This window comes from Fonsecaea pedrosoi, assembly GCF_000835455.1.
Source record: "Fonsecaea pedrosoi CBS 271.37 unplaced genomic scaffold supercont1.5, whole genome shotgun sequence".
Classification (NCBI taxonomy): Eukaryota; Fungi; Ascomycota; class Eurotiomycetes; order Chaetothyriales; family Herpotrichiellaceae; genus Fonsecaea; species Fonsecaea pedrosoi.
Genome location: NW_013550611.1, coordinates 1,155,739 through 1,179,019, shown reverse-complemented (window position 1 = coordinate 1,179,019; position 23,281 = coordinate 1,155,739). Strand labels below are relative to the sequence as shown.

General features: G+C 53.8%; 8 protein-coding genes across 8 annotated transcripts; 5 read left to right on the top strand and 3 right to left on the bottom strand.

Moving 5' to 3' along the window:
* Window positions 1-229: 229 nt before the first annotated feature.
* Z517_07899 (uncharacterized protein) lies at window positions 230-2,038 on the bottom strand (the record flags this gene model as incomplete). The annotated part of the gene is made up of 1 exon (XM_013426420.1): window positions 230-2,038. The coding sequence occupies one exon, from the start codon at window positions 2,036-2,038 to the stop codon at window positions 230-232; it is 1,809 nt and encodes a 602-aa protein (XP_013281874.1).
* A 468-nt stretch (window positions 2,039-2,506) lies between these two features.
* On the top strand, window positions 2,507-6,943 carry Z517_07898 (uncharacterized protein; the record flags this gene model as incomplete). Its single annotated transcript, XM_013426419.1, has 3 exons — window positions 2,507-3,641; window positions 3,707-4,047; window positions 4,094-6,943. The coding sequence occupies 3 exons, from the start codon at window positions 2,507-2,509 to the stop codon at window positions 6,941-6,943; spliced, it is 4,326 nt and encodes a 1,441-aa protein (XP_013281873.1).
* Window positions 6,944-8,962: 2,019 nt separating this feature from the next.
* On the bottom strand, window positions 8,963-10,436 carry Z517_07897 (uncharacterized protein; the record flags this gene model as incomplete). Its single annotated transcript, XM_013426418.1, has 2 exons — window positions 8,963-9,035; window positions 9,103-10,436. The coding sequence occupies 2 exons, from the start codon at window positions 10,434-10,436 to the stop codon at window positions 8,963-8,965; spliced, it is 1,407 nt and encodes a 468-aa protein (XP_013281872.1).
* A 1,623-nt stretch (window positions 10,437-12,059) lies between these two features.
* Z517_07896 (uncharacterized protein) lies at window positions 12,060-14,034 on the top strand (the record flags this gene model as incomplete). Its single annotated transcript, XM_013426417.1, has 6 exons — window positions 12,060-12,297; window positions 12,449-12,637; window positions 12,720-12,832; window positions 12,891-13,013; window positions 13,092-13,608; window positions 13,694-14,034. The coding sequence occupies 6 exons, from the start codon at window positions 12,060-12,062 to the stop codon at window positions 14,032-14,034; spliced, it is 1,521 nt and encodes a 506-aa protein (XP_013281871.1).
* A 484-nt stretch (window positions 14,035-14,518) lies between these two features.
* On the top strand, window positions 14,519-16,632 carry Z517_07895 (uncharacterized protein; the record flags this gene model as incomplete). Its single annotated transcript, XM_013426416.1, has 7 exons — window positions 14,519-14,581; window positions 14,642-14,701; window positions 14,754-14,896; window positions 14,954-15,002; window positions 15,050-15,153; window positions 15,209-16,373; window positions 16,426-16,632. The coding sequence occupies 7 exons, from the start codon at window positions 14,519-14,521 to the stop codon at window positions 16,630-16,632; spliced, it is 1,791 nt and encodes a 596-aa protein (XP_013281870.1).
* Window positions 16,633-17,152: 520 nt separating this feature from the next.
* Z517_07894 (uncharacterized protein) lies at window positions 17,153-18,416 on the bottom strand (the record flags this gene model as incomplete). Its single annotated transcript, XM_013426415.1, has 2 exons — window positions 17,153-18,289; window positions 18,360-18,416. The coding sequence occupies 2 exons, from the start codon at window positions 18,414-18,416 to the stop codon at window positions 17,153-17,155; spliced, it is 1,194 nt and encodes a 397-aa protein (XP_013281869.1).
* Window positions 18,417-19,644: 1,228 nt separating this feature from the next.
* On the top strand, window positions 19,645-21,111 carry Z517_07893 (uncharacterized protein; the record flags this gene model as incomplete). Its single annotated transcript, XM_013426414.1, has 1 exon — window positions 19,645-21,111. The coding sequence occupies one exon, from the start codon at window positions 19,645-19,647 to the stop codon at window positions 21,109-21,111; it is 1,467 nt and encodes a 488-aa protein (XP_013281868.1).
* A 445-nt stretch (window positions 21,112-21,556) lies between these two features.
* On the top strand, window positions 21,557-22,814 carry Z517_07892 (uncharacterized protein; the record flags this gene model as incomplete). Its single annotated transcript, XM_013426413.1, has 3 exons — window positions 21,557-21,785; window positions 21,882-22,589; window positions 22,663-22,814. 3 exons carry the CDS (start codon window positions 21,557-21,559, stop codon window positions 22,812-22,814), a joined length of 1,089 nt encoding a protein of 362 aa, XP_013281867.1.
* Window positions 22,815-23,281: the final 467 nt, after the last annotated feature.

Here is a 23,281-nt window from a genome sequence, read left to right as displayed (position 1 = left end):
GCAGGTTACTTAACTTTGACGGGGTAAATCTACCCTGGAATAAAATAGCAGAAAGGGCGATATTAGATAGTGCTGCAGACCATGTTAACTTGCTGGTGTTGAGAGCCTGCGACGGATTTATCCCGCCGGAATTATATTCCTCCGCGCCTAACCAGCAATTTCAAACAGCTGCATTTTGGTAGAGAAATAAACCGCATTTTCATCTGACCACCCCGAAGACTCACCATGCCTACACTACACACCTGTCCAGAGGCTGCACACCATTGACATAAAAAACCTCCGACACAGTTGCCATCGCCTCGTCGTCCTTGGGCTTAAAATCCCCAGTCAGACACCTGTCGACTACATCCGCATAAATTGGGCCCATCGTCCGTCTCAACGTGGGAATCTGCTGCACGAACACATTGCGAACTTCATCCTCCTCCTCATCACCGTGTTTTCTATCTCCCGGGTCGGCGTCACCGTCAGCACTGTGGTTGGCATCTTTGTCCCTCGCCACGATTTTGGCAGCCGTGAGCCACAGTCCAATCTCGAGCAGAACGACACCCAGGCTGTACAGGTCGGCTTTGAAGCTAAAGGAGTTACGCTTCTTACTCGGCTGGTTGTTCGTTTTCTGATCGTCTGACACTGGTAAGCCGCGGTGCTGTGGATGACGATATAAATTGTGGTCGCCAAAGTCTGTTGTGCTCTCTGTTAGTGCGCTGGGCTCGTCCAGACGGCTGTACTCGAACCCAGCAAGGCGTGGAGCAGCTATATCCACAACGTTCTCTGGCAGGCTGGTGAAGAAGAGTACATTGGCACTGCGTATGCCCTTGTGTAGCCACGAGGCCAGATGGAGGTACAGCACAGCTTTGGCGAGGGCGCGTGCGAGAGCAAAACGGTGAGAGAGGCAACTGGGCTCTGTTCCAGGAGTAACAAGATGCTCGTACAGGGAGGTAGGTCGGTGATTCGGCGGCACGCGAAAGACCAGGCCGTACTGGGCATCACTCGAGTCAGACACCGGCTTCTCGGCGATCCCAAGACAGTCGAGTGTGAGCATCTTGGTGGGCTTGCCTGCCGCTTGCAGCATCTTGCCGAGATCGTAGATGCGCTCATCGAGCTTTTTTTTCTGGTCCAGTGGCAGTGACATGGGCACAATTTTCCATTCCACCAGGACTGTCTCGGCGTCTCCTCGAGACGTCTGTTTCCATTTCGCTATCTCCCGGCCGCCTACGCACGGCTCAAGCGAGAGTGCCTTGCCGTCTTCGGTAGTGATGGACCTCCATCGAAGTGTCTGTTCTTTGGCCTTTGCGGCTCGCTGACCGAGATTAGCGGCGATGATCTTCAAGGATGCCAAGGTCGAGACGTCGCGCATGTCGGGGTTGTCATCTCCTTCTTGCATCGCCTCAAGCTTCGGGAGGGCTTGAAGGCTGTCAATATTGCTGGACGAGAGGCCGCGGTTGAAGACGATAGCACCGGCTGCATCGCTGCGTGGAGGGGGGAAGAAGTCCTCCAGATCTTTGACCAGCGTGTCGATCTGTTCGACCATCGTCTGGCCTCGCTTGTCTCTGCGAGCCCATCTCCAGCGCTCGAGCACGTTGCCGTGATTCAATGCGGTTACGTCTGTCTTCAACTGCGTGAGGAGCTCTGCGCCACTAATGACATGGCCTTCGTTCGTTGCCGTCTGCTCAAAGGCTGCCACAGCCGCGATACGCGAGACCGAGCCCGTGCTCCGCGTTCGAGCAGCTCCGAAGAGGCCGGTATACCTTGTCTCAAAGTCTTCGAAGCGGACCAGACGGCGCTGAATGATGACAAGATAGTGAAGAGCCAGGTGGCCGTATTCGCGGAACTTGGGGTGCTCCAGGTGTCGTTGCTCACGCATGCCCCAGTCGACTGACCACGACTTGATCCGCGCCCGAATCATGTCGAGGCGTGCCACTATCATGATGATGTCGTCTCCCACATCGTTGGTTCTCTTCCAGTAGTCGACTGCATCGATTGTTATCTCGACGACTTGAAAGGCAAAACCAATAGCTCCAATAATGCTGAAAGGATCCATGGTCGCAGTTCACGAAGAGCAACTGGTCGATTGACAAACAAGTTCCGTTCGAGCCTTAGCCGAGAAGATGGGACCCAGCATGTGGAAGTGGGCAGGAGACTGGTTTTGGAGCACATGCTGCGAAGGCCAAATATTTGCCCAGCCGGGGCAGTGCTTGGTTGCCTCGTGTCCAGACCACGCAGGGTCCTGCAGCGTCGGGGTGCGCCCTCATCAACACGAAGAAAAGTCTTGACTGACAAATAGCATCCTCTACAAAAGTTCCATGCGTCCTTGTTCCAGTCTCGGCGACATGTGAGCTGTGCTCCTACGGTTAATGACGGTCGTGGTCACGCCTAGAGTGGCGATCCTCATAGTATTCCCTCTTGGAACACAACATTTTAACTCTCTGGAACTCTCTTGATATTTAGATCGGCTCAAATCATTGTTGTCTCCGTCTGCACTGTGGATTTCAACACGGCGACAAACAAGATGGCCAACTACGACCTTCTCGCACTGTTGACAGCCAGCATCGCCGGGATGCCCGACAATCCCAGTGCGGAGGAGGAACTGCTTTCCAAAATCTGCATTGAGAAAACATCATTTCCTCAAGAAGAGGCCTTGGGTTTTGGTGGCAGTTTCAATGCCATCGCTGTGCCTCCCAATCGTCTGCGGCGGTGCGTGGACTCGCGAAACCTCAACTCCGACCCGCTCCACTATTTGGGACGCAACAAGTACATCATTCGCAGCCCCAAAGCCGCTCTTGACATGCGTTCTATGGCCACAGAGCTTGCGATCTTAAGGAGCGACTCGATACGGAAGCACGCAAACATCATTGAGCTGTTGGGTTTGGCGTGGGAAGTCACCAATGCCCCGAAAGAGCGAATTCTACCAGTCTTTGTGCTCGAGTACGCCGAACTTGGAGATCTCGAATCTTTCCTTCGTGGTGACCCGGCAACGTTGGCAGAGCAACTCGCACTCGCCATAGGGGTTGCGGAAGGTCTACGGGCTCTCCATGACGCAGGAGTCGTGCATTGCGACATGAAACCAGCAAACATTCTGCTTTGCTTGGACCGCCACGGAAAGCCAGTAGCAAAGCTGTCAGACTTTAGTTCATCGGTCTTGCTGAGCGATCTCCCTCGCGGCTCGACTTATCCCATTGCACCTGGGACCGAGCTCTGGCAAAGCCCATGGGCTACTCAAGAATGCGCTGCGCAGCAGCTTGTGCGGTCCGACGTATATGCTTTTGGGCTCATCCTTGCGGTCCTGATCACGAGGATCAGACCTGATATTCTTGAATATTTGACCAAGAGTGAATCAGGAGGTCGTCGCCTCGATGAGTTAAAGAGCAGCGGCGACCTCGGCGATGCTATGGCCGACTTTGCTGTGATGGCCGAGAATACAATGTCTGCCGGCGAGACAGAACACACCATGCATTTGAAACGAATCACGCTGATCTATGCACTTTCAACACAGGCGCCCTTTGTAGAGTGCACATCCGGTGCATTGGACATTCTCAAGATTCTGAGGCTCTTGCTGCACCTGGTAGTCGCCATGGAGCTCCGTGAGAAGATTCGGGATTTGTCTTCGCTGACCTCGCTGGAGGAGAATGTTATTGCGAATCCCAGTAAGTGTTCATCCTCCTACGCCTTACCCACTTACAACGAGTGGACGATGATTGAACTCTTGTAGCGATTGAGCCTGCCTCGGAGATAGATGACGCTATTGAGATGAAGATGAGGGAAGCCGAGTCTGATATGTGGAGGGTCACACACAATGCTGTGGCTGAACCCACCGGCACAAGTGAAGGGAAGCGAAGAGAGTCTCCCTCAGATAGCGCATCAGAAAGATCTTTCCCGGACGAACAGGAACTTCTTCCAGACCCGAGCGATGCCGAAGGCTCTTCCTCACAGCGAGGCACAGACGACGCCTTAGAGAACGCCAGCTTTTTCAACAGACTAGAATCTATGGTACGTCCGCGCCAGTCAGACGAGCAAGTTGTACGAACTTACACCCATGACGCTGTGATCTCGGTATGTGCTATCACCACATGTTCTCCTTTCTCGCTAACCACCCCAGCATGTCACATCGTTCAAGAGGCTTCGAAACCTGCCCTCGAGGGTATTCTCCGCCGTCGTACAAGAACTTGAGACAGTTGCGTCGGACAAGAAATCCCAAGATGACTCCCGAAGGGCAATAGCAGCCTACGAATTCGCGGGCTTAACTGTGGGTAGACACCAAATCAGCCCCCTTGCACACGACGAAGACCTCCGGAAGGCATCGAATTTCTTGCTGCAAGCAGCGCAGATGGGTCATTCACTGGCACGAGCTTCCGTTGGGATGGTCGTGGAAGGCCTCGAACTCCAACTCGATGATCTCAGCCGAGACACCGAGATCGAATGGCTCCAGGAATTGATAATACGTGGGAAAGAAGAGGGCGAGAATCTGGCAAAGCACCGCCTTCGGAAGCTCGATGCGGCCAAGTATGAGGACTCGGTGCGGACAAGCAGAGTTGTTTACCGCAACACATGGTCCAGCCTCATGCTGGGCCTGCTCATGGAAGACGGCGCGGACCTTATGCAAGTCTTTGGCGAGTTGGAGCTTGGATCGTCTGACCATTGGTTGTTTTGCCAGCACGCCATTTTGTTCGGTAAGAACGAGATGCTGAAACAGGCCCTGCCATCTCTGGGAAAGCAGTTGAACGAGCCGATGGTCATCGGCCGGACGCTGCTGCTGGAGGCGTGCTACGCTGGAAATGTGGAAGCGGTGATGCTCTGCATTGCCGCTGGTGCGGACGTCAAGGTGCCCTTGCAGGCAGATGGGACGACGGCCCTTCACCTACTGTCCATGTTCCCCGACGAGAAGGTCAGCGAGGTTGCAAAAAAATTGGAAGATGCTGGCGCCGACATCGAGGCGCGGTGCTGGCTGTCGCGGAGCCGACCTGGATGTATTGACCTGCAGGATGCTGTTTCTTATGCAACGCCGCTCTTGTCTGCTGTAATGGCAAGTAGCGTCACCGCCGTCCAGGCCCTTGTTCGGCTAGGGGCCGACCCATTTGACCAGATGGAGACAATGACAAAGCTTGACAGGCAGCTTCTCATCGCCCGCGGTGGCCGTCTCTACAGCCCGGTACATTACGCAGCACGACTTCATATGATACAAGTTCTGCGAGCACTGCTCCCGGACGACAGACGGTACGAGGAACTCAGCACCGTCATCCGCTACGATGAGCCGTCCTTCTGGGTTCTGCCGATATGGTGTGCGCTGGACTACTCGGCATCGGGCATCTGGCAGAGGCTCTGCCTCCACGGCAAAGAGCATGTTCAACACTGTTTAGACACAGTAGAGTTTCTCTACACGCGAGGAAGCAAGAACAGCAAGACCTGCGAGCACCGCATGGGACATTACAGTCGGTATAGCTTCGACGCGAGTTGCCATCTCGGGCAGCCTTTCCTGATGAGGCGACTGTGGGCTGTGATTCGTGGCCAGCTTCAGCCTCCAATCCAGGAGCTGGCCAAGATCATGCAGCGGGCCATCGACTTTGAAGACCGTGCGACCGTCCATCAGCTCGTCCCACTACTAGAGGCTACACTCCAAAACCACCCAGAACATGAGGGGTTCAAGTTCAAAGCCTCGATCCAGGGTCACAAGCCCGCCGAAGTGGTTGACTACTTTATCAAGCTCGATCAAAAGTTCAAATCCACGCCAGCATCCCGGATCAGCTTGGAACTCGTCCGTGATCAGAAAGAGAGCCTCCTCATTGGACCGGACGAATACGGGCCTGCCGCGGTACCTCGATCGCAGGGCGGGATCCGGGTGTCAATGGCCCTTCGTCCGGGCCGTGATGGCCGACAAGAGTGGAGTTTCAAGTCTGCAGAGCCAGTAGGCGTACCCAAAGGGGAGATACTTCCTGAAAAGTCGGATGCTGGAGAGAAGATCAGCCTGTTCGAGTCGGCAGTATTGGGCGGCTACTTTGACCGTGCTCGAGAACTCTACAAAACGCCAAACGATCTCATCTGTCGTCGGGATGAAAAGGACAGAGGCAAGTCGACCCTACTGGGACGGCTGATTCGTGACAGCAAAATTTACAAGGCCAGCGAAGCCCAGACTCTCTTCCTCCTATCTCTGGTGCCAGACGGAAGCGACGAACTCTTTGAGAACGTTCTCGAAGGAGAAGAAGAAGGCTCGAGTTTGACCGCGTTGCACGCAGCAGTCTTCTTCCTCGAACCATTACACGCACAACGGGGACGAACTGCCTTGCCCGTGCTGGACGCAATTGTCGGTCTCTGGCCTGAAAGCGACCACCTAGAGCGACTGACCTCGGACAACGAAGACGGTACCACGGCGCTACACATAGCGGTAGAGAGCGGCAACTTGGACGCACTCCGATATATAGCTAGAGAGGCCGAGGGGCCCCTGAACTGGAACGTGCTCAACGGCAAAGGCGAGACCCCGCTCGACATTGCGCTCGTCCAGTCCCTTGGGGCAGAGGACGTCCTCGCCGTGGCGGGCATCACACCCGAGCATTCCAAGTGGCAGGAACGGGTCGAGAAGCACTATTCAGACTTTGGGCAAATCCGCAGTCTCCTCAAGGACAACGGCGCCAAGTACAACAGCATCGGCGGCTTTGTGTGTCGAGAAAGCGAGGACAGCTGGACGATGCGCATCCTGAACCGGTTGGACTTGTCGACCACCCCGGCGGCCATGTACGATAGCTTATTTGGCGGCGAGTCAGAGCACCTGCATCGAAGTGCGGACGGGGAGGTCGTCATGGTCCTTAAAGGCGTGCAGGCCGCCAGGATGCTTGGGGAGCGCATGCCGAATGTGGCCAGTATGGATATCGGGGACCATGTGTTTCTGCCTGTCGTGCCGGACTTGACGGCCATGGTTGGGGAGGGAACGGGTGGTGGGAGTGTGTCCCAGTCGTAGACAGACACATTTCTCTCATCTTTGCGAAAGAGACATGTCCTCAGAACACTGACAGTTTGCTTCATTTTCTGTTGGGAAGGAACTCGATCCACGCCGGAGTGGAAAATGTTTCTATGGCCATGCATCTCCAGAGATGTCACATGGCGCAGCTACCCAACATATCCCTCCTACCTGAATCGTCCTGTCGACATGGTTGTTCCATAGAAACGAGAAGGAGTCCATCTCCAGGACATGTCAAGATGTATACTATTACTTGATATGGTCAGGCTATTTCCGGAATAGTCCAACGGCCTGTCCATATCCATACCTGATCGGCCTGTCATTGGTCGGGAATCTTACCGAAGCGGGATAGCGCTCTTCCCTAAGAAAAGTCGCCGTTTGCACCTCCAACTGCCCGCACCAACACCACCAACTTGGAAGCGAAGGTCTTTTAGCGAAATGGACGTCGTCCATATCGCAGAGCTAAGCGCAGCGCCAGAAAGAGGATGTGGCAGGCCATCATGTGCCTCGCAGTACCGAGTACAGAGATCAACTTGGCGGCAACATGTCCAGTTATCCGGCACCATGTGGAGAAACGGCGTTTGGCCGTGAAGGTTTGACCGCAGGGCTGGTCTGTGGCTATCGAGCACTATCTGGCCTCGGTAGACGAGGAGGAGAAAATGCCCAACGTTTAGCCGCCGTGGCCGCCCATTCTAGAATTGTACGCTGCTCACCGCGAGTGTCGTCTGGGGTTCCTTGCCAACGCAGGCTTATCCAGACTAGGCATCCGCGTCAAGCATGCGGGGTTTCTCTAGTGATAAGGGCCCTGGAAATTTCATCTTTGGTTGTCCGTCCGGAGAATCTCTCTGATCAACTTCAACGTCGGCAATTACCGGTCCTTGAGGCGTTCATATACACAACCACACCACCAGTTCATCCAAGGCTTACAGGATTATCATGTCTCACTGTGGCTACTTCTCACGGGCGCGGTCGAAAGGGGACAAGCTGGGCTACTACCGGGCATCTGTCGCGTGCGGTGAGTACCGGTGCAAAGATTTCCGGGGTTGGGATGATGGTGATGAATGTGGACACTCGCTCATTTAGCCAGGACACTGCCGGAAACGCAAGGCCAGATGTAGGCCTGCGGTTGGGGACCCTTTGCGCAGATGTGCCAATTGTGTCCGTCTGGGCTACCCGTGCGTCGTGGTCAAAGTGGAGGTCATGGAAGCGCTTGATATATTGGGGGAAGACGGCACCCCTGAGAACATTCTACGTGTCCAGAGGTTGATTGGTACGTGGAGCTATAGTTCACTATAGTGACAGCAACAGCACTTGGGTCCTAATCACTGATCTCGCAGGTCATGTCAAAACTGGGACGCCCGCAGAATCATGTCAACAGACGGGTGAATCGAGCACTTCATGGACACCAACGCTGCAGCAACCTACTTATAACGACCCTGCTACTACTCCTTCACCCTGGCCGTGTCAAATGTCTACATGGCCACAGCCACCCGAAGTCTCTGCTTCTTTCGCCCATTCTTCATCATCTTCAGGGCTTCCACCACACTCTTGTCCGGTATCTGAACACTCCTGGCAACATATGCCAACAGTACCTCCGTCACAGGCTCTTCTCAATATGCCAGAGGCTCCAACGAGCGACATATTCTATGGTGTGGATAATCTGGCGCCAGTCAATCTGGACCACCAAAGTATGATTCGTCCTCCAACAGATGTATCTGCTACGAACATGTCAAGCTGGCAATCCATGTGTACACCACTGTCCAACGATCAGGCACTCCCTGCAATGCATGCAACATGGGGGACCACTGCTCGAAAACAATATTCCGGATTCAGATGAGACCAAGGACACCTCACAAGAAAACGACGTTCAAGATTCGGTTCCTAGGGTCAGAGATCGGACGACACAAATTTTCTCACTTTTCTTCAAACAATACAATATTCGAATTCCATGCGGTTCCAGGCACCGTTGAACATCAACTCATTTCGAAACAATGATCCAAGTCTACTCGTGCAAATCTGTCAGAGTGCAGCCTGCCGCAATCGCTCGTCATAGCGCAGGACACTTTCAAGCAAGACCTGCGCCCCGAGAGCACTGGATGAAACATTGTCAGCTTGTATACCTCGAAAGTAGGATGGAAGAAGTGTCAGACAAAACGTACCATTGCTCTGCCGAAGAATACTCGTCTGGGTGATGCGAGATGCCTCCCTTTGACGGGATAAACACCATGCTTGTTGGGCACCTGTCGCTTGTGTGCACGCTGTCGTGGCCAGCACCTGCCATCATCTCCCTGACATTCTCTTCTCCGGCTGCGTTCTGCGCTGCCTCGCGTACGCAGCTGATGCAATCGTCGTGGAACTGCACGGCCGGGCTGTTCCAGATGTCTTCGATCTCAACCGTGCACTTGTTCGCCTGGGCGATGCGAGCAAACTCTGCACAGGTATCGGCAATCATACGCTCACGCACTTCGGTCGAGTGGTGGCTCAAGTCGACGCTGAAGACAACTTTGTGTGGCACGGTAGCGGGGGATTGAGGCCACGAGTTGATGACTCCTACGGTCGATAGGCCGTTTGCAGCAAGAGCAATCTCCTCCACACGCGAGATCATACGGGCCGCGGATGTCAGAGCACAGGCCCGTCTGTCCATGGGGCAGGTGCCAGAATGCTGGTTTTTCCCGTGGACGGTGATGATGAGCCACCCCATACTCTGCACGCCCGTCACAACGCCTACCTTCTTGTCCTCATCCTCAAGGATTGGGCCTTGTTCGATGTGCAGCTCGAAATGGGCACTCAGTGGATTGGCCTCGTGCCACGCGGGGACACTTCCCAGGAAGCCGATGCGCTCGAGTTCACTCTTCAAGGTCATCGTCTTGGTCTTGTCCTCGGCCGCTGGCAGGGCGTGGGCAAAGTCCAGGGTGTACCGGCCAGACCAGACCCCCGACGAGACCATGCCGGTATTGAACCGAGCACCTTCCTCATTTGTCCAGTCGATGACGGCCAGCGGTGCGTATGTCTGGTGTCCGTTTTCCTCGAGCACTCGCAGGATCTCAATGCCAGCCTGGACGCCGAGAATCCCGTCATAGCGACCTCCGGCGGGCTGGGTGTCGAGGTGGCTCCCAATTCCGATGGGGGCAAGGGAAGTGGAGATGCCCGCGCGAGTCGCGAACAAGCTGCCCATTTGGTCGACCTTGACGGTGCATCCCAGCGACTCGGTGGTGGAGACGAACCACTGGCGCACGGCTTTGTCCGTATCGGTCAGGGCCAGTCGACGGATCCCGCCATCTGGAGTGGCACCCCATTGTGCAGTGTCATGGATGGTGTTCCAGAGCCTGTCTTTGTTCACGGTGTATGAGGGAATGGTAGTCGTAGTCGCTGTGCTCAGCGTGCGGATGTACGTTTGGCCGCAGGTAACGGATCTGGAGAGTGGTGAATACGAGCTTGACTCGACTCTGGATGCCAGCAGGCCCAGTGCTCTCGTTGTTCGTGTAGTGATCATTATGGGTGAGGTAACGAGAAGTATTTCAAACAGAGAAACGAGAAGAAATGTCCAAACCGCTCGCTGTATGAAATCGACCTTCTCACGATGTCAAAAGGATCACCCGACGACCGTCTATAAGTATATGTACTCGTTTGTATACCAGCACATCCTCCATGCCTTGCCTCCCCTCTTGGGTACGCGTTTTATGTGGATAAACTCCACCGTGAAGTTTCTTCCCTGAAGTGCCTCCCTCCAACTCCCTTGGGTGCAGAGGAACCCCCATTTACGAGGTATTTTGCCGCTATTATTACGCCTTGGATTCTCGTCACGGATTCCCGAGGGACAGACAGACCTTTGAGAGATGGATGCACGGCCGGCGGGCGTTGGAGTCACTGGGATTGAAAGAGGGGGGGTGGAATGCCACGTGGAAGGACACTCTTGTCTGTCTATCTGTGTGCGAACGAGTAAGAGGAGGGGAGAGGGGAGAGGCACCCTTGACATTTGCGTGTCCGTGATCTGCACTTGTTTGACCGACTCACTTACTCCATCACTCACTTGAACCGGAATACCTGCTGTATCTCGGTGCTAAGTCATACAAGGTAGAAGGTATGCGCCACACCTCCATAGCCGGCGGGACTGTATCTGTATCTCGTCTACGAGACTATGCCCATGTCGCCTGACCCCTCGCGCCCTACATACCGATCTGATCTGGTCTGGTCTGAATGACAGGGAGGGTACAGTATTACAAGCGTGACAAGCAAGTAGGTGATGTGATAGGCGTTAGACGATAGGATGAGTGAGTGCGCAGACTTGATCGGCTAAGGTGCGACCGACGGGACTGTATCTCTTGTTGAAACGCCACTGTTAACCTAAAAAACTACGAAGGGACTCTCCAGAGCCGGGACTGTATCTCTCAACCCTGCAGTGCCCTGCATTAGCGTCGGGACTGTATCTCTGCCGCGTGCGGAGAATGGCCTTGCCAATACCAAGACCACTACGAATACCGATATCTCGCGAGCACCAGTTAATATTACCCGTTGGAGAGACTAACTACCTAGGTAATTATTAACTAGTACCTGTACTGGCCTGACTGGGTACACGAGGGTCGCGAGGGTCTTGTCGTCCACATACATACTCGGTACATGGTAGGTAAATCGAACCTTGTACCGAACCGGCTTTTTGGGACATTGTAACGAGTGGGTAGCTAAGTACAAGGCTTTTTGAAAGGCAAAGGTCGGGTATCCGCCAACGATGGTTTCGGTTCGAGATGGGGGGGGTAGAAGGGCGAAACTAACTAAGCGTGGTGGGATTTGGACCCTGGGCAACAGTTTGGACAGAACATCATGCCCTTCCATGCCCTTGTCATGTCACGGTCAGGTCGCGTTCCTGGTGTGATCCACACGATTCATGCATGTATATAGATAGATAGTCCTGGACTCCAGACTCTTATGAAAGATCAACGTGAGGAACAAAGGATTGATTTGGTTCTTCTCTCCTTACCTTCCCATCTACCTCTATATATCTTCATCTCTATCTCAGAGAGGCGTACCATCCCCGGCTCGACGCTGTCCTTCACTCTTGATATATCCCCGACTCACCAGCCGCCAGTCGGCTCAGCCAACGGACGAGAACAGAGGAGAGATGGCCACCGACGTAGAAAAAATCGGCCGTGCCAATCCCACCGTCACCGACGACCCCGTCGTGACCAAGGAGAAACTCGCCCTCGACCAGGTCGATGGGGCCCTCGCGTTCCTGCGCAATGAAGCCGACGCCTCCATCGCCGAGCTGGACGAGAAGAAGCTCCTGCGCCGCATCGACCGGCTCATCATGCCCATGCTGTTTGGCGTGTATGTTCTCCAGTACATCGACAAGAGTCTGAGTATGTTTCCCCCCCAGAAAGATTTATTCTCTCGTTGCCAAGTAAAATAGAGACAAAAGGCCGCCGCCCCCCTCCCCCCCCTCCTCCAAAGTGTGTGTGCTATGGTATGGTTGTGCCTGTGCTGATATCTTTCCTTAAAAAAAAAAAACAGTCAACTACGCCAACGTCATGGGACTCAGCAAAGACACACACATGAGCCCCGCCGACTTCTCGTACCTGGCCACCTTCTTCTACGTCACCTTTGCCGTCTTCCAGCCCGTGCACGCCTACCTTATGCAAAAATTCCCGACGGCCAAGTACCTCGCCGTGAATGTGGTTTTGTGGGGCGTCACTCTGGCCGGTATGTCGATTCGCCGAGACAAAGGACATGAATTTTCCCGAGGGTCTGGAGGAGAGGCTGACTATTTATTTCTCGTAAACAGTGCACAGCGCGTGCCACAACTTTGGCGGTCTTATTGTGGTTCGCTTGCTCTTGGGCGTTTTCGAAGCGTCTAGCGCACCGTGCCTGATTTTGATCACGGGAATGTGGTACAAGGTATGGGGGATTCTCATATCATCAATCCTCCAGGAAGATACTAACCACCTGTTTATAGCGCGCGGAACAGCCCTTGAGAGTGGCCATCTGGTATCTGGGTGTCGGCGGCGGAACGATCGTCGGGGCTTTGGCTTCGTTTGGCTTCCAATTCTATCACGCCGACACGTTCAAGTCGTGGCAGGTCAGTTTCCCTTGTCTCTTCCTTTTTCTCGACCCCGGGGGACACTCTTGAAGGAACTAACAGGTTACGTCTCTTTAGATCATGTTTCTCGTCTTCGGCATCATCACCGTCGCATGGGGCATCGTCGTCTTCCTCGTCCTGCCCGACTCCCCCATGGCCTCACGCTTCACGCACGAGGAGAAAGTCCTGGCCATCGAACGACTGCGCGAGAACATGACGGGCATCGAGAACAAGACGTTCAAGAAGCCCCAATTCATTGAGACGGTCATGGATCCGCGCACGTTGCTCATCGCCGTCATCATCATCGCGGGCAACGTCCCCACGGGCGCGTGCGGCACGTACTCGTCGACCCTGATCAAGGGGTTCGGGTACACGTCCAAGGAATCTGCTTTGCTGAATATTCCCAGTGGAGCCATTTCCATGATTGCGGTGCTGTCGGCGTCGTGGTATGCGGGTAGATTCAACAATCGGGGTTATGGCATCGTCGCGCTCCTATTGCCCGGTGTCCTGGGTGGTGGGTTGATGGCGTTTCTGCCCAAGAGCGACAAGGCCGGGAAACTGGCGGGCATTTACCTGACTCAGATCTTTGGACCTAGTGAGTTTCTTTTCCCTTCCTCCAGAGAACCCTCCATTGTTACCTAAAAACACCCCCTACTCACCACGCTTTAAAACCAACACAGACCTCTCAATGATGTACTCCTGGGCCGCGGCCAACTACGCGGGCCACACCAAGAAAATCACCATCAACGCCATCATCCTCTTCGCCTACGGCGCCTCCAACATCATCGGCCCCCTCACCTTCACCGGCTACACCGCCCCGGAATACATCCCGGCCAAGGTCGCCATCATGGCCTGTCTGTCGCTCGCCATCGTGACCGCCTTGATCCTCCGGTTCTGGTACGCGTGGGAGAATAAGCGCCGCGACCGCCTCGCCGCCGCTGAGGGATACGTGCACGTCCCCGACACCGAGTTTATGGATTTGACGGATCGGCAGAATCTCGAGTTTCGGTATGCTCTGTAGGAGCTTTGTGTCTGGAGCTCTGGGGGATTTTGGTATGTGAGTGATGTGGATGTTTGTATGTATGTTTGGACGTATGGAGCCTTACCAGCAGGCCCTGAACGCAGGGGAGGTATATTGATAGTTCTCGACGTATGTGAGATGCTCACTAGTATTCGTACAAAGACTATTATGTCCGGCATCAATCTCGTCCCAATTCAGGACGCCGCATGAGCACTCGTCTGGTCTTGGCAGGTTTGTTCATGATCCGCCGTATTGCCACAAACGGTTAGCGCTCTCATTCCTCCGACCCGCCAAATGGAGGGACCAAGCACCACAAGGGCCGCTGCGGCTGCGGTCAGCTCCCAATGCCTCCCGAAGTGCTTCAGATTTGTTCCAGCCTGGCAAATCTGAAGAAGCCTCTCGAGACTGCAGGCTCAGTCAATTCCAGTTTTTCTCCGGAACATCCAGTGATTCATTCTCCAGGTTTCCTCACCGTCTAAAACCTATGGCAGGCCGTTTTGTACGCTCCTCCAAATATCGGCACGTGTTCGGCCGCCCGACTCGCAAGGTGCGACTTTCACACTCACTTCTCAACTGGGGAGGAATTCCAGGCTAAGAGCTGCAAAAGGAACAATGCTATGACAATGTGAGGGTATCCAAGAACGCTTGGGACACAAACTTGATCAAGGTACGCAGCGACCGCAAGCTGCAGTCGAACCCCGAAGCTCACAATTCCCAAGGCCAACCCCGAATACCTCGCCCTCAACTGGGACAGCAGCGGCGGCGGTGCGTTTGCCGTCATCCCTACAAATGAGAAAGGCCGACTTCCCGAACGTATACCGCTCTTCCGAGGACATACCGCCGTGGTCTTGGACACAGATTGGTGGGTTGGATGTCAAAAAGAAGAAGTGAAGCAAAGGCGCCAGGCTTACATGTGAAGGAACCCTTTCAATGACTCGTTGATCGCTTCGGGGTCAGATGACGGAAAGGTGGCTATACGTAACTCTGCAAACGGGAAATTTGCTGACCTGCGCAGGTCTTCTTATGGAGAGTCCCAGACGACTTCACACTGCATCTCGACATTCCCGCCGATGAGGTCCAAGACATTGCCCCAGTAGGCAAACTCAGTGGCCACCCAAAGTACGCAGATTTGGTCTATCATCCTCTGGAGCACATGAACTGATTTCCGTCCCAGGAAAGTGGGACACGTACTTTTCAATCCTGCCGCCGAAAATGTCCTGGCGTCTGCAGCTGGAGATTTCACGGTCAAGATATGGGATATTGAGTCGGGCTCTTCCAAGCTGTCGCTCAAGGTTGGCGAGGTGATCCAGTCCTTGTCATGGAGTGCAAACGGCTCCCTCTTGGTGACGACTTCCCGAGACAAAAAGTTGAGAATATGGGACACCAGACAAGAAAAGCCTGTCCATGAAGGCCCGGGCCACGCGGGTGCCAAAAACAGTCGCGCCGTGTGGATGGGCGAGCACGACCGCATCGCTACAACCGGCTTCTCCAGAATGAGTGACCGTCAACTGGCGCTTTGGGACGTCCGAAACGCACAAGAACCCATTGACGGGTTCCAGATGCTCGACTCGATATCGGGCGTCTGCATGCCCTTCTGGGACGAAGGCACCCAGTGTCTCTTCCTCGCAGGCAGAGGCGACGGCAACATCCGTTACTACGAATATGAGCACGACAAGTTCGAATATCTGTCCGAGTACAAGTCGTCCGATCCCCAACGTGGCGTTGCGTTCATCCCCAAGAGGGGAGTCAACCTGCACGAGAACGAGGTCGCTCGGGCGTACAAGACTGTGAATGACAATTACATTGAGCCTATTTCATTCATTGTGCCTCGGAGAGCAGAGACGTTTCAAGAGGACATCTACCCCCCTACCGTCGGATTGAAACCCGCGATGAGCAGCAAGGAGTGGCTTGACGGTGCCGAGGGATTGCCACCGAAGATCTCCATGGAAAGTCTATATGAGGGTACCGGCATCAAGGAAGTCGCATCCGATGAGGCGAAACCGGCCAAAAAGGCACCAGAACCTGTTAAAGCTGCTGAACCGAAGAAAGCCGCCCACGAGCCTACCCCAGAACCCGTTCCAACGACGATCCGATCTCCCCCACCGTCCATGAAGGAACAAGGTGCCACGATGATGGGTGCTGCGGACAAATTCAAAGACACCGAACCTGCAGAAGGAGGAGATGACGAGTCGGATTTCGAGGAGGTCCAGAAGCCCGTGGAACGGACAACTGCGACCAAGCCCGTCGTCTCTGAGGAGAAAAAACCGCAATCTCCCACTCCGGCCGCGAGTAAAGTGTGGGAAGACGTTGAGGATCTCGAGCCAGCTCCAAAACACAAGGTCGGCGACTTATGATCCCCACACGCGTATTATAAGCTAACATGGGAAACAGATGACGGAGACGGAAATGACAGACGAGCAGACGGTCGAAGCGGGAGAGGCTTCGAACGTGGCCGAAGCATCGCCAGCGTCAGATTCCATAGAGCGAGAGATTAAGAACATGAAGGCCCTGATCGCCCAGCAGTCACGGCAGCTGAGCAGCCTGACCAAGACGGTGACGGAACTTGTCGCCGAGGTCAAGGCATTGAAAGGGTCTTAGAAAGCTCTGGGGTTGGATACCATCGTTAGTTGACATTTTAGCGAGTCGAGTCAGAGAGAAAGAGAAGAAAAAAAGCCAATCTTGCCACCCCCAAAAGCTACTTTGTGCCTTTTTGGTCGTGCGCGTCCTTTGTTTACTCGTGACTAGTGTGTTAGTCGTGCGCGGTGGTGTCGAAAGAATACTGACTTACTGATCGTGGCTTGAGAACGGCCCGACAAAGGCGATCTCATCGGACTTCCCGGTCTGGAAGGGCTTTGATGGAACAAGGAGAGGCCATTACCCGATTCGAGGAAAGAGACTAAACGTGCAACGGTCTACAGGCTTCTCTTAGGCCACGAACTAACCGCAGTCCCATCTCTAATGCCGGTCTTTTTCGAGCGTGACCTCTGTTTTGTGGTATACATGCAAGATCCAAGCCTGGAATATAGATAGATAACGGGGAAGGGTGGAGTTGGAGAGCATACGAGGGCCTTCTGGTTGGACACGTCGTTCTACATATTTGGATGGCCACCTTCCTCTCTCATACGTGAGGCATGAAATTTGGCCAGTTGATGTCCTGGTACACGGACGCAGGCAGTGCTCGGAGGCTGATCAGTGACTCGGCCAGCACAATGGCTCTGGCAGCGATGTATGCGAAGACGAACGGGCCGTGCAGCAGCATTTTGATCCAGGGCGGTAACATATTCGCCAGCTCCGGGATGCTGGTCGCCTCGGCGTTGAAAAAGTACCGACCCAGAGGACGCGTGTTGAAGGCCCCGATCGGCACGGCGAGGATGTAGAGCAGGATCAGGCCAAAGTCTGTGCAACTGGCCACGAGCCAGAGATAGAACTCGGTCCGCGAGGGGAATGCTGCCAGCCAGGCGAAACCGATGTACAGCCCATAGTACACGAGCTGGAATAACAGCGTGTAGATTGTCACTCCGTTGGTGAGGCCGTCAGGTGGGAGGGTAATGCTGTTGGGCATGGTTTGTGCACGCTTTTGTTTGGCGTGTTGGTCGTAGAAGAAGACGACTGAAAAGCCATACCAGAATGGAATCGTTAGACTCTTCGGGTCGGGTATAGGCTTGACGAAGTCGAGGGGAGTCCGCGAATAAGACTCGACGCTGGAAGAGGATTCTGCACCCGCAGCGCCGCTAATTGGAGCGTTGATGGCGGCAGCGTTGGCGATAGTGACTTTTGGCATCGTCTTGGAAGCCGCAGCGGAGCTAGGCCGCTCGCAAAGCTGATTGATGTTGGCGTCAACTGGCACGACGCGCTGTGATTGAGGGTCTAGCGGCTTATAGTACCAGAAGGTGAAGGTGTGTAATGTGCAGATGATGAATGCTAGAGTTGTGACTTCGAGTGTCGAATATCCCAGGCCCGTAACACCACGAGCAATGAAAGAAAAGCAAAACCAAGTCATTTGAATGAGTGTCACTAGCCGCGCGAGCCCGTCCGCTTTGTTCAGGGCTTCAATATCCAATGCAGAAATCTCCGGCAAGACCAGACTTTTATGTTCAACGAGGTAAGCCAGTTGTTGGCTGTCAACCGGGAAGGCTGGATAGTCGCGCGGAGCGATCAAGATGCCGCCCATATCTGCGTAGAATCCGTGGCGTGTAGTCCATTCCGGATGTCCGAGTCTGTGGAAGATTCTGACCGACTGGTGTGCAGACAGCCACTGTTCCATGGCCATAGCCACTAGAACTTCAGGGAAGAATATGGTGTACAGTTGCCAACGGAATTTATACAGAAGAGACCGCCACCCGCGGCGGCTTGACGACGACGGTATATTCAGGCAGAGACATGTCCAGGTGCAAAGCCATGTGGTGGCAAGGCTGCCGTACAGTATGTCACTTGTCCCTCGTACGTCAGGCGTCGATACCCATCCGTGAACGAGATCCTTTGCTCGAGATGGGAGCATTCGGCAGGTTTGTCTCGAATTGAAGGTGCAATCTGAGCAATACTGATTACAATCCGGCTGTGGTGGCAGCAGAAGTAGCAAGCCAGTCACGATAGCAGGAGCGCAGCCTTGTGAGCTCTTTTCAGGCTGCTGATCTGCACAATCGAGGTCGTGGTGAGGCCGCTCCCTGGGTTGCAGAAATCTACTCTGCAACGTCAATATAGCTATCCGAGGCCTTCAATATCAAGCTCTCAATCTTATTTCAATATACGCAGCTCACAAAGAAGCAGCCAGGACCATTCTTCTGTGAGATTTGGCAGTCTGTTGACTCTTCGAAGGGCATCTCGTGGGCCTCCTTGCCACGGGCAATGACAACAACCAGAAGTCGCTTGACACGTTTCCGGGCTTAGACGCAACATACCTCTGAAATAAAGCGAACAATGTATGAGCCCTGGATAGGATGCATGGTCTGATGGTCGAAAAGATGTGTATTGGCTGTCCACACTTTTGGCCCCCTCTTCTCCCATGTTCGAACCAGGATGGATGCCTATTACAGGGCACGGTGTCTCGGCGGATGGACGCAACCATGACTAACAACTCCACTGTCGCCGGTCTGAAAACCGAGAGGACTTCTGGGCCATGCCTAGAACGTGAGGCAAACTTCGACAAGCGAGCATGCGACGATGCCGAAACAGGAAGCTCGGGGCCAACATTAATGGTGTTACACCACTGATCGGGATCAGATGTTGCGCGTCGTGTTTGACGGGGAGGTAAGCTGGAGTGACAGTCAGGCACCCAGTATCGGCGACTGTTCTCTTGACAAGCACGGAGGCAGAGTGGATAGATAGGAGTAGTGATCATAGTTCGAGGTACGCAGCAATAACTCGGCGAGTCTAAGAGGAATGACTGCGAGGCTTGAATGCCAAGGCCACAAGGCTGCTTGGGCTCTCTCCCTTTCCCGCCATTTCACTTCCTCCCTCAAAAGGCTTCACCTTTTCTTCCTTGTTCATCACACGATTGTTGCCAATGAAGCTATCTCTCGAGTGGCTTTTGAGCTCTATGGGATGACTTACTCTTCCCGCTCTCCGACCTTTGCCGTTACCGAGCTCTGAGGTCCCCTATGGCCCGGGGAAATGCCTTCCCACGATGACCACGTCGCCCAAATATCCAGCGCCGTAAGAGTCTTCTTTGACAATGGCCAACCGTTCCGCATCTTCCATGGATCCACAAACAGCACTCGTCCTGCCGACCACCGACGTATTGTCGACATCAGCTGCTTATCCAACGTGCTAAAGGTCGACCCTTCGTCGAGAACGGCGCTCGTGGAGCCTAACGTCGCTATGGACAAGCTTGTGCAGGCAACCTTACCTCATGGCTTGGTACCTCCAGTCGTCATGGAGTTCCCAGGTATCACGGTAGGAGGAGGATTTGCTGGGTCCGCAGGAGAGAGTAGCTCTTTCAGATACGGTTACTTTGATCAGACCGTCAGCTCCATTGAGGTGGTCCTTGCAGATGGCCAGATAATCACAGCCTCATCAATTGAGAATACCGACTTATTCAAAGGTGCGGCTGGGTCGTTGGGGACGCTAGGTGTTATTACCAAGCTCGAACTGCAGCTGATTCCTGCCCGTCACTTCGTCAAGTTGGTCTATCGGCCATATTCCACCATTCATGAGACTATCAAGGCGTTGAAGCAAGAGACAGAGAATCCCGAAAATGACTACGTGGACGGCATCATCTTCTCCAGAGTTCATGGTGTCGTGATGACCGGCCAACTGACAAATGAGATCCCAAACACAGCGAAACCCAACCACTTCAGCGGTCCATGGGACCCGTGGTTCTACCTCCATGTTAAGAGCAAGACAATGCACAACCCTTCTACGGACTATATCCCTCTCTTCGAGTACTTGTTTCGCTATGATCGGGGTGGTTTTTGGGTGGGTAGGCAAGCATTCCGCTATTTCAATTTTATCCCGTTCAATCGATACACCAGGTGGTTTGTGAACGACTTCATGCACACAAGGATGATGTACCGAATCCTGCACGCGAGCCACATGTCCTCCAGCTTCATGATTCAGGACCTTTCGTTACCTTACGACACGGTCGAAGAGTTTATTGATGACACTTCCAAAAGTCTGGGGGTCTGGCCACTTTGGCTCTATCCTTTACGAGCCACGGACCCACCAACGTTCCACCCCAGTCATGTCGCAGACAGAAAGCCTCAGCCAATGCTAAATATCGGTCTTTGGGGACCGGCACCAATGAATGAATCTTTTGTGCAGCAGAATCGGCAATTGGAGCGGCGTCTAACTGAGCTGGGCGGCCGCAAAGTCCTGTATTCACACACGTACTACCCAGAGGAGGAGTTCTGGGCACTATATGATCGCAAATGGTACGATGAGCTGAGGAAAAAGTATTCGGCCACAAACTTGCCAACCGTCTGGGAGAAAGTCAAAGTGGACGAACCGCACATGATGCAAAATCAATCATGGCTTCAACGCCTTGCCTTTCAATGGCCATTTGCAGGAATTATCGGAATTCGGCATGCCATTCAGAGCCAAGATTATTTAATCCACAGGCAACCGAGCTGGATATATTGACAGGCGCATGGATCCACGCACGCATTGGACTACGCGAAATGACTACTCAGGGGAGCCTGATATAGACTTGCGCAGAATCTGGGCACACCACACGCAAAACCGCCTGTCACTGCCACGTGGACTTTTGGCTTTACTGACCACGTCAACAGCTCGTCTAATTCGCCAAATGCTCGGTTCGACTGAGACGTGAGGAGAAGTTTGCGATAAACAGCTGCATTCGGTCATCTCCAACACGGATTGCGTGATCACTGAATCGAGGGAACCATCGTTGATCCTATCAACTGGTTACTATTTACTTTCCCCTCTCTTTCTCTCAAACTCATCGTTATCCTCAATTCTACACTCACGGTAAGTCTCTGTTCAGGTAATAAGTGTCGGTCGCCCAGATCTATTTCCCTTCGACACCAATTGATACAAGGAGATAAGGCTGTACCTGGCTGAAATCATGGGCTCCCTTGGCGAGAGTTATTCGAACGGTCATTCGACCGCGTACAGCAACGGCGATGGGCAGGGTCCCCGAAAGCCGCTCAAACAGAGTGGATTGCTGAACGAGAAATTTGAATCGGAAGACCTGACGCCAATTATTGGTCGAGAGTTCCTGAACGTCAACATTGTGGATGACTTGATTCAGTCCGCGGACGCGGATACACTCTTGAGAGATCTTGCCATCACAAGTATGAACTCCCTGTTTGAATTTCAAAGCACGAGAGTTCACCCATAGCCTCGCGATCCCTTGTAACAGCGTGATATTAACCATACTTTGGGATTAGTCAGCGAGCGTGGAGTCGTCTTCTTCCGCAAACAGGACAACTTGACGGACGATCTGCAAAAGAAGTTCTGCCAACGCCTCGGAGAGTTGACCGGCAAGCCATCTTCTTCGACGCTCCACATCCATCCCGTCCTCAACGGAACCAGCGAGTTCGGACATGATTTGGAGATCAGCAACATCTCATCTATATCCCGCAAGAAACTCTTCGATGCTGGCGATATCAAGAACAAACGCAAGTACGACGCTGCCCAATGGCATAGCGACATCCAATTCGAGCCAGCGCCCGCGGACTATACGAGTTTGAGACTAACCCAGCTGCCCAAGACGGGCGGGGATACCCTCTGGGCCAGTGGTTACGAGATATACGATCGCATGAGCCGACCGTGGCAAAAATTCCTCGAAGGGCTGACGGCAAAATTTGTCGGGGACGGGTTCATCAGAGCCGAGCAGCAAGGGAGGGCGACGTTGTATGATAAACCGCGAGGATCGCCGTTGAACGTGGGCAAGCATTTGAGCGCTGAGCATCCTGTGGTGAGGACAAATCCGGTCACCGGGTGGAAGAGCGTTTATGCGATCGGGACGTTTCCCAAGTCGTTCAGCGACCTGAATGCCGAGGAGACGGAGGAGCTGTCCAAGAAATTGCATGGGATGATCGTGAACAACCACGACCTGCAAGTGAGATTCAAGTGGAGGAACGAAAATGACATTGGTAAGTTTGTGCCAGCTCCTCTCAAGTATTGCTGTGAGGGTGCAGGACGCTAATCCATTTTCTGCGACCACAGCGATCTGGGATAACCGAAGCGTCTTCCACTGCGCCACGTTTGATTACGATGGCCTAGGCGAGCGTTTTGGACACCGTGCTGTGGGCATCGGCGAGGCTCCGTACCTGGATCCGAATAGTCAGTCGAGGACCGAGGCTCTTGCCTCATTGTAGTACGGACCGCAGACGGTGGAGAATTTTGGGCTGGAATAGCCGTGACAAAAGCACAAATACTATACACTACATATAGATCGCCAGATGCCGAAGACGGAGATGTGGAAGGCATCGACATGCGAGCGATTAAAAAGTACATCGACTGCTACTAGCAACAGCAACCTCAACCACAACCACAAACTCTGACCGAACCGCACTCAGCCGCATTGTCCTAGATCCGCCATGCGATACATATCATGGAGATAGCGACCATACCAATCTTTACTGTCCAGAATTGACCTCACCTCGAAGAACGGTGATCTGAGAGTTTTGCCCTGCCGAGAACAAATAACAAGTAAGTTCCGCGGAGGCCCGGCTTGTTGGCTTGGCCACTCAGAGTTCTTACAGCTTTGGGGTCGTCCCGTGCGGCTGGTGCTACAAGCACTCTCGTATACCTTGTATGGAGGTCTTACACGTGGCGGAGTAGT